This window comes from Dermacentor silvarum, chromosome 2, assembly GCF_013339745.2.
Source record: "Dermacentor silvarum isolate Dsil-2018 chromosome 2, BIME_Dsil_1.4, whole genome shotgun sequence".
Taxonomy (NCBI): domain Eukaryota; kingdom Metazoa; phylum Arthropoda; class Arachnida; order Ixodida; family Ixodidae; genus Dermacentor; species Dermacentor silvarum.
In genome coordinates, this window is record NC_051155.1 from 195,483,209 (window position 1) to 195,493,324 (window position 10,116).

The 10,116-nt window shown below is 48.5% G+C and overlaps 1 protein-coding gene across 1 annotated transcript; it reads right to left on the bottom strand.

Annotated features, from left to right (window-relative positions):
* Positions 1-5,416: 5,416 nt before the first annotated feature.
* LOC119441196 (gonadotropin-releasing hormone receptor-like) lies at positions 5,417-6,977 on the bottom strand. Its single transcript, XM_037705854.2, has one exon. It carries the CDS (start codon positions 6,795-6,797, stop codon positions 6,009-6,011), a length of 789 nt encoding a protein of 262 aa, XP_037561782.1. The 5' UTR covers positions 6,798-6,977; the 3' UTR covers positions 5,417-6,008.
* Positions 6,978-10,116: the final 3,139 nt, after the last annotated feature.

Genomic DNA, 10,116 nt, shown 5'->3' on the forward strand with positions numbered 1-10,116 from the left:
AGCATGAATAGATCACACTGAATGACTGCAGACAACGACTGTCAAAACGCTGGCAGCAAGCGCATATACGCCGCAGCGGGCGAAGGTACGTGCGGTCTATCGCTTTAACGGAAACTGAGCGGCGAATGCACGGCGCATAAAGGTCGGAGCCGTGTGGAGATAAGCGACGGTGCGAGCGAGCGACGAGCGCGGTTGTTGGCAGAGTAGAAGTGCGCCCCCCCCCCCCCCCCCGCTCCCTCCGGCGCTGGCTTCCCGCTTCCTTGCTTGGGCGTGGGAGATTGAGTGCGTTCGCTCTCCGTGATAGTGCGCGTCCCCGCACGCTTCCGCTCGGGCATAGGGCGCGCGGCGAAGATTTTATCTATAGGGAACCTCACGGCGACGGCGACGACGACGGCAACGGCGACGGCAACGGCGACGGCGACGGCAACGGCAACGGCGACGGCAACGGCAACGGCGACGGCGACGCCGACGGCAGAAATCCGGTTGAAGTGTCCATATAATTGCTATCGCAATAAAATACAACTGTGTCTTGCAGTGAAAAATCTGATAAAACGCGAATAGCACGAGCTCAATAGTAATTTTAGTTACTTGTTTTCTTCTCGTTGTTTACGATTTCGCTCGTCAATGAATGGCAGACACAATTTTTTCTTTCTCCTTGCTTTGAGAAAGAAATAATAAGCCATCAATGGGCCGTCCAGCAGGTCCACGAAGCGGCCGCCAGGTATTCCCTGTCGGTCCCTGAACGTGGGAGACGCCCACTACGCCCTAAGCGCGTCCTGCATGACCCAAATAAAGTTTGTCCAGTCCAGTCCAGTCCTTGCTTTGACTTCCTACTTTGTAATTTCTCAAATATGAGGCACTGGAACTGAACGAGAGGCAGCCGGACCAGTTATGAGCATTTTATTTCGTAGAGATGTGGCGTGATTAACTCACATGTAAACAAGAGCCTCTGGCTATAAAGCTTCTTAATGTAACGTAACATCATATATACAGGTCCGAGAACTGCATATAAAAAAGTGTGAGAACACAGGATGTACGGCATATCGACTTATATAAAGTGTTGGGCGGCTGAGAACGAGGTCACGGGATCGAATCCCGGCCACGGCGGCCGCATTTCGATGGGAGCGAAATGAGAAAACACCCGTGTACTTGCATTTAGGCGCACGTTAAAGAACCCCAGGGGGTCCAAATTTCCGGAGTCCCCCACTACGGCGTGCCTTATAATCAGATTGTCGTTTTGGCACGTAAAACCCCATATTTTAATTTTTTTTCGAATTAGGTAAAAGGGAATGAAGAGAAAGTAAACTATCTAGAAAATCTTCGATAGATCAAACTTTAAAGTAGCCTCTTAAAAGAGCTGGAAATAAGAACCAGTGTTTTTATTCAATAGTGCGGGTGACTTCGAATACCGGAAAATTAGAAATGCGAGGAACTGTGCTTGCTCAAAGCTGCTCTACCTGTAAGCGGTCGTTTTGGACTGGGGGGATCGCTGATATTGGAATTCCTGATGGGAAGGCGTACATTTTCCCGAGCCAATGTGCCTTTCACGCAGCCCATGTGTTGGCCTCCGCTGCTTTATGAATCGGGCTGCTGTGGGTTCCAAGTTTTGGAGTTAAATGGGGAGAAGAAAGGCAGCGCTGGCCTTTCCGGCGGAATTCACAAATACCCAGAAAAGTTCTTGCTTGTTGGTTTGCGCGAGCTTGTGAAGAAAAGAAATGCTTCACCGCCTGATGCCATATCGCGCATTTGCCCTTTCACCTTTAGTCGAATGCGCGCAGCCATTCACGTGATCAGACCGCTGTCGATCTAGGAACGTAGGTCACTGAACTAAATGCCATAGCTATCGCTTAATTTAGAACGATCGAAAGTTGGGCGAGCTGGGAGGGATTCTTGGCTTAAAATGATAAGCTTAGAAAACACAGACAAAGAAGAAACGTAAAGAGAAACACAAACGCCGGTGTTTGTGTGGTTCTGTTAGTTCTTTTTTTTTTGTTAGTGTTTCACACGCTTGCCTTTCCAAACCACATATTGCTGACTACCCGTCGTATTCTCTTCGAGTTTATGTCACTGTTCTCAAAGCAAAAAAAAAAAAAGGGTTCATTGTCCGTTTTGCGGCGTAATGTGGGTCACTCACCTAGCAGCTGCATAGAACGGCCAGTCTTTGTAGTCTTCCTGTGTGGAGTGAAGCATTCGCGGCCTAACATACAGATACTAAACGCGGACCTTTCATGCAAATGCAGCAAAGAACGTGCCTTCCTTTATACTGGTGACGAATGCTGTCGTCCGTATTGATAGTACCTCATGAGAAGCAGCTGTCGCTTGCGGCTGTCGGGCCAGCCAGTGGACGATGCAGGCAGAGAAGTGACGCATTATGTGGCCGCATTAGGAACTCATCTTGCATGCTGATTTTTCCTTTGCCAGAGTTCCCTCCGTGCATGATACACATAAAGAACACCACTTGAGCGCACTTTGAGTATCGCGAAAAAAAAAATAAAGGCAAGGTCGCACAGAGTCTCTCATCCCCAGGGGACTCATCAGGACGCCGCAGAGCGCCTGTACAGAAACTGCATACATTACTGCACACAGTTTGTTCTTGATGGATGCGATTGCTCCGGATGGTGGCGAACTAGAAGGGAGAGGCCGCTTCAGGGTTACTTGCGTAAAAAATGCGAATCAGCGCCTCGCCGATAGGTGCTGATGCCAGCGCTGACTGATGAGCAAAAATACTTATGTGCAGATCAGTTTTCATGATAGTCAGTGGCAGCAGTGGTCGTCGTAGTTCTTATGGCTGTGATAGTGGACCATATTCCGAGGAACGCTGTCGCTTTCTCAGCGGGGCCCAAGTATGCAAATTAGCCTTGCTCTTTGAAATATGCAGTTACACAGGCATGCTTAAACATGCGAGGGGTCTGGCATTCGGATAATACTGCTCTCAGGGTTCACCTCATCGCGAATGATAAAGTGTTATTCTGATCCGCCCAAAGCATTGCAAACCTTTAATCCAAATCCCATTACAGACGTAATATTTTCTGGGATCCTCGGACAGGAAGCCTTTGGGGAAAACACGGCAGATATGTTTTCATTATTTAAGTTTCAGTGTGCTAACCTACATCAGTGCGTTCCGCACCGGTTTCCTGGTTCTGATTCACTGTCGTTACTACACCTCCACGCGCGACCATTAGGTTACTACTCACCCTCAGGATGTAACAACCTAATTGGCCCTTCTAATGCACTGATTGTTGTTAGCTGATGTTTGATAAGAAGAGGGTACTTACAGCCAACGCTGCCCTGCAATTGGTACCAGTGGCCCATGTTCCTGGGGTTCCGATGATGTCAGTTCGTTTTAAACTTACCTGCGACACATAATCCTATAGAAACTGTTCCGAAGCAAAGAGGTAGCTTGGGGATAAAGGGTGAGAACCACGCAAAGCTTGTACACGAAGTAATCAGAAAAAAAATATCAAGCACACTGGTGACAGCGTATATTTCTGAAGAATAATGTTGCCCACGAAGAAAATAAAGGTATACATGCAATTTCATTTGCCATAAACATTTCAAAGTGGCCCAAAGCTCTTGAATCGTGTAATGGGGGCTGTTTATTTGATGATTAAAATATGTGTATTAGACATGTTCACGTTGTGTTGAAAAAATACCGACCATCCCATTAACATTCTCGTGCTGAAATCACACACCCCTAACGGTGCAGAAACTGGGTACGTAACTAAGGCAGATGAGTAATAGGTTACTAGAATGATGAAAACATGTCAGAAATTTTTTTGGTCCTAAGTTATTCGGTATGTGCAGTACGTAGCCTAGTTTCTGTAAATAAGTCATAATGCAGGCGTTCTCATTATTCCTGTATATGCTTCGAAAACATATACAGCAACACTAACTTCTGTACTCTTTTAGATGGACTTCCAGCCCTCACTATCCCTCGACTCCAGAAACTGGAAGCAGGCCCGACTCTCAACCGAAGTGGTCCGTGCGCTTCCATAAATCTAGTCAGCGATTACCGAGTTACGATTTGCCATCCAGCTATGAACATCAACCAGAAGGCATTGTAGCTTCTCAAGGCGAGTTTATGACGTGACTTTTCACTGCCCCGATCACCAAGAAGCATCTTTAACACAAAGTGTCTCTCTTTAGTGCTCCACAGGGTGAAGCCGAGGAAGTAATGCGATAAGTCCATTTTTTTACACACCAGGATAAGCCACCGAGCGTGCATAATAAAATCAATTCACAACGCTTTGCACGAAGCATTGTGCCAGTTTTGTCGTATCAGTATACGAGATAAGCACCGTGTTTCAGTTGTCGGAAATTTTCACCATAATCAACATGGCGCAGTATAATATATTCAAAGAGACGTAGAGATCCCAATTTTACCAGATGTCGGAACGAATCGTGCGGGCAGAGATACTCGCGTTGCAGATCTTGCATTAGTCATCACAGCCGTCACGACACCTTCTACTCAACACGCAACGTTCTTCGGAAATCCGTTGCCATGCACATTCTTTGCAATTACTGTATCTTCACAGCAACGCATTCTACTGCTAGTAGCGATGTTTAATGTATACCATTAGCCTAGTATTTTTTCGCTTACTCTGTCAATGTTCACTCAGCTAAGTGGGATGCGTTACATTCCTGGTGGCGGTACTAAAAGTGAACGTTTCTCGAAAGCTTGGCAGAAACCCGGCCCTTCCGCAACAACATGTCAACTGAGTTGACCCGGAGGTACGTATATGAATATGAATTAACCCGAGTAAAATGCCTAATATTCTAGTAGACCTTCTGGACCCTTCTCGAAAAGCTGGGTTTTGTAAGCAGGCCTATATAGAAGGCCCTTTTCTCAGAAAGAAGCCAAGAAACGTCTAAGTTTTCGCACCGGAACGTAGCGACATGTGACATGAATTCCACGTTCCTCTTCCAGTGCTCAGTTGGCTACGAGAGCAGTCCATTTAATAGCCAACGCCCCACAAGGAAACTGCATACTTGGCAGCTTCTAATAACGTGTACCTAAAACATTCGTCGAAAAGCTTGTAGTAGCGAGAACGCATTTGCCTAGCACGAGAGATAGATCGCTTTTTCATCACATTTCATTTTATAACACTAGACTCTTCATCAAGTTGTAACTTGTCGACAAATGTTTGTAGTACTTCTTTTCAGTGTAAACAGATCCGGCAGCTCTCACTTAGCCCACGACCATCCGATACGCATATTGCAGGAAACTAACATCGTCAGTGAGGTGTGTCGGGCACACCATTGCCCCACAACTCTTGCCGCGACCACCCACCCAGCGTAGTTTATAGAACGAGTACATTCAGTCCCTACTTACGACATTCATAGACGTCTCTCAAGAGGCAAGTCACAAAACACTGCACATACGATCGTTGTGTACAGACGCTACGCCACAGTTACCGAAAAAATCCATACCAAACGAGCCCAGTTCACTTCTCAATAATTTACGACGGGGTAAAGGGCAGTTTACCCTAAAATGACTATGTCATGCGCTGTTTAAAATTACCAACTTGGCAGTACAACGACTCCACCTGCAATCTGCGTTCACTTCTCACATCTTTTCCTCCGGCGCTCCAAGGTGTCCGCTACTTCCGTGCTTTTGCTCAGAAAGTGGCCCTTGCGCCGTTATTGGCCGCTTACGGCGTCGAGTCGGCAACGTTGAGCACGACGTGCGAAACATGATGGTCGTGCGTTTTGAGCCCGAAGAACACGTCAACCTACGCCACAAGCCGCGCACGCGAGCATCACAACTCGTGCCTGCCGCACCGCCATTGAAGGCCAGATACACGTATGGGTTAATGGCGCTGTTGGAGGCAGAGATGACGCCAAACACGGCCACCACGTGAGGCCCCAGCGAGATGTCTCGCGCAAAGGCTAAAATCATCTCTTGTACCATGTAAGGCAAGTTAGTCACCAGGAATGCCATAAATATCACCACCGCCATCTTCAGAGTCCGCAGACGCGCTCTAGGCAGCGTGCTTCTGTGTGAGCTCTCACTGACAGCTGTCGGCATTTTCGTTGTCCTCGACTGTCGACGTCGTCGTAAGCCCTATGCGAACGCCTCCCGGTGTCCTGGTGTTGGTGGCACCCATCTTCCGCATCCTGAGTAGGATGCTAGTGTAGAGCCCTACCAGCGCACACAGTGGAAGGATGAAGACGAGTGTGAACACGCACGCCATGTAGATTTGCCGGGCTGTGGTAGCGGAATCCCGATAGATGTAGAAGACCGAGGCACAGTAACACTTGTCTCGAACCACGACCACGCGGAACACGAACAGGTTTGGCAGGGATGGAACGAGCGAGAGCAGCCAGCAAATGGCAGCCACGGAGCGAGGTCTGGGCGCCGGCACGAGCGGCTTGCAGATGGCGTAGTGGCGGTCCACAGCTATACCCACGAGCATATACGTGGATGAGACAAGCGCGAACGTCTGCATCACCTTGAATACGCGGCAGGGTCCGTCGCCGGCGACCCAGACGCGTCCCATGATCTCCCAAAGAAGCTGCGAGTTCATGGTAACCAGCGTGACGAGAAGGTCGGCCAGGGCCAGGTTCAGGAACAGCACCTGAGCCTTGAACACCCTGTGGCGCCGCGACGTCAGCAGGCGGTAGCATACGATTGTATTGCCGATGAGTGACAGAACGAACATGGTGGTGATAAGGGCGATTCGCAGAGTACTGGCATACATAGGGCCGAACACGTCTTCATCCGCTGTGACCGTCGCCGCTTCCGCCAGCGTCGTCTCGTTGTTAGAGTTGGATATTTCTGCGAACTCATATGGCATGGTGGTGGCAGTGCCGTTCCAAAGGCCACGTCTGGCCCCATTGCCTTTCAGGCCAGCCGCAGAACGAGCGAAGGCCGTGAAGCCAGAGGTGCTCAGTCTGTACGCCTTCTGGAAACCGGATGCAACCCCCGTCGTACTGCAGAGTTTAGTCACCGTGCTTACTTTTCATAATGACAAAGGACATATTGATGGTTTGCTATCTCTGTAACCATGCAGTCTTCCTCTTTGGGGCCGAATCAAAGATGGAGTAGCAGATGTTCTCGATGGCTAGTTCGCTCGCCACTTACGGCATACTTATAGAAAACCAGGCCGGGCTTCCGTACTTTCCAAAGTCCGAGCCGGCAAAGCTTTGCGGGCCCCTTGTGAGCGTGGGCGCCTAGACAGAAGAATCTGAAATAGAGAAAGACGATTATGGGGTTATTCAGTGATAAGCATTCGAGCAATCAACTACAGCTTTGGGATTCGTTTTAAAGAAAACGGTCCGTATAACGTAATTTCAATTCTTATCCTTACAACGCCTCATCAGTGTACTGAGCGGCTCTCCAGCTACGATCGGTCGGTCGTGAATAGAGGATGAAAAATATCGCCGCATGTCCACTAAGTGAATGATGATGAGTGGGCGAAGCACCGGGGGATCATTCGGGTAACCGCGAATCCCCCGTACATGCGAGAGCGCGGGAAGTGGCGGCAAAACGCCGGAAGCGTTGTCTACCTGAGGTTGGTGGCGCTAATGCTCGGTTCAAGTGCGACGCCGGCAAGCGGACCCAGAGGCGGCGAGAGCGCGGGAAGCGGCGGCAAAACGCCGGAAGCGTTCTCTACCTGAGGTAGGTGGCGCCGATGCTCGGTTCAAGCGCGAGCTTCGCGAGCCCTCAGCTCCAGGTCCGCTTGCCGGCGTTGCCGTACTGCTGCAGCTTTGCGAGCCCTCAGGTCCGGGTCCGCTTGTTGTCTGCGTCGCCGTGCTGCAGCAGCTTTGCAAGCCCTCGACTCCGCTTGCAGTTGAGCCGCCACTCTCGCCTATTCATCCTTAGCGGGGCGCGCCGTTATTAGACAGTTTTAGCAGAGCGTTGCTTACGCTCCGCTCCGCTAACGTTTCACGCACACCGCTGGCTGCATGAACTGCGTTGATTTGGCTTGTTTGACAAGTGCGTCTGCCAGAGACGCCGGCCACGCGCGCTCAGCGCGGCTGTAAAACGGCAAAGCAACCAGTAGACGCACCCTAACGCTCCGCTCAAATGGCTTCGTAGCGGACCGTGGGCAGCGTTCTTCGTTCCGCTGCCGATATGAGCGTTGTGCGCTCGCGCATTAGCGCTCCCGCTAGCGTTCCGCTCAGCGGCTCTGCGCGAATCGTTCGGACACGACGGTCTGAGCGGAGCGGACCGTGAACGCTCTGCTAAAACTGTCTATTATAAGTGACCGTTATCATCCAGGCTGAAGAGAGAAAGAGAGCGCGCGTCGGGAACGAACGCCCTTGTACATCGCAGCGCCTCTAGCGGACTCCATGGAAACCAGAGCTACGGACGACGTGCGACGAGGGAGGGACAAAGCTCGGCCCTAAGGTGCTTCGCCCCTAACAAAATCGAACAGGACAAGTTTTTAAATTATGCCAATCGTGAAGCCCGCAATCCTTGTTTGTATAACGCAAGTAAAACTCATTCGACAGAAAATAACAAGCATCATGTATTCAACCAAGGTCAGTCAATTTTCACGTGCACTATTAGAGACATTTCTTCAATTACCTGGTAAATACCTCTAGAGCTTGCTCTTATTGCAATCCTGGTCACTATTATTGCATTTAATGAAGGGTATGTACAATCCAGTGATAAATGTTATCCTTGCTGCCAAGTTAAAATTAAAACGACATTTGAAACTAGGTTTACACCAAAGAAAAAATATATACCATTTTCTTCTGCTCCGACCTTACTCATGTTACATAACTTGTTGTTCAGCCCATGCACTACAGGTTTTCTCGTTCTTTTAGCAAAATAGCAATAAAAGACATAATTACTTAACGTACCCTGTCCATTTCAGGAACTAAAGCCCGACTTGCGGCACTTCAATTTCACAAAGTATAATTTGCCTTCCCAGAAAAACTTGGCAGACTTATGCGAACTTTGCTGTTGTTCATCAACTGTGACACATGGGAAGGTCGGTGAAAACATGCTGACAAAAAAATAGCTTCACACAGTCAAGGCCATTCGTCGCTGCAGTTCCTCAAAGATCACGTGAGTACCCATGCAGAGGCAACACACGCACGACTTGTTGGTAAATGTATGTGCCCTGTGTTGCTGTTTACCCCCTCCTTGGTGATTAACAACAAAATGGCGGTCACTTTTTGGAGCGACACAAATATCTTTACCTTGAAATCGTGCTTCGGCACTGACTTTTATTCTGAAAAAGGCTCTCGTGCTAAAACAGAAGCGCCCTTTGTGTTATCTTATTTCTTGTGGTTGCCACCGTGCATTTTAAATTACTCGTCCAACTAATCACAGCTGCTGCCGTCAAAGCTTGGGTCCATGTAAAATGAGATTCTGTGGTTTTACGTTCCAGAACGATGATCTCAGTATGATCTCACAATGAGAGACTCCGGAATAATTTTGACAGCCTGGGGTTCTTTACGTGCACCCAATGCACGTTATACAAGCATTTTCCATTCCGCCCCCATCGGCATGCGGCCGCCGCGGCCAGGAATGAACTCGCTACCGCGAACATGGGTTTGATTGACTGAAACAAAAGAACAGAATATGTAATACAAGTAATAATGCCAGCCTATGTCTTCGACATGTTTCTAATGATGATGCGCAAAATCTTACACATTTATTAGCCCTCTTAAGCATTAAGCCTTGATCTTCTCATTTTGGCCGTTCGCATAATGGCCACTGCAAATAGGCTTTCAGTAAAATCTTCAGATGAATTTTGATGAGGCTGAAACCTTAGCTGGTCAAATGACTGCCGCATACAAATTAAACAAGTAACCATTATATCGTGCAAGAACATCACAGCTGCTCGTCTCAATCTATGTCCCTTTGTGTCAAAGATTATTGTCCGAAAGATGAAAGGGTGGCGGCGATGGAACAAGATGCCTCAATCCATGACAGCATTTCGCAAGGTACACTCTACAATGGATGCTATTTTAGACACCGTAACAGGCGTGGAACATGAGCGTAGATGCGAAAATATAACAATAGCAGTATTTCTAGTTACTAAGCCAGCATTTACATGGTTAGCCATATTTAAATTCTGTTTAGTCTGTTAGATTTTGGTATGCGTGGAAGGTCACGGCGAGGGATTTTGGATTGTTTAAGAGATAGGAAATTAGTTA

Coding starts and splice junctions, on each gene's coding strand:
- LOC119441196 (XM_037705854.2), bottom strand. CDS start 6,797: ATGCCATATGAGTTCGCAGAAATATCCAACTCTAACAACGAGACGACG.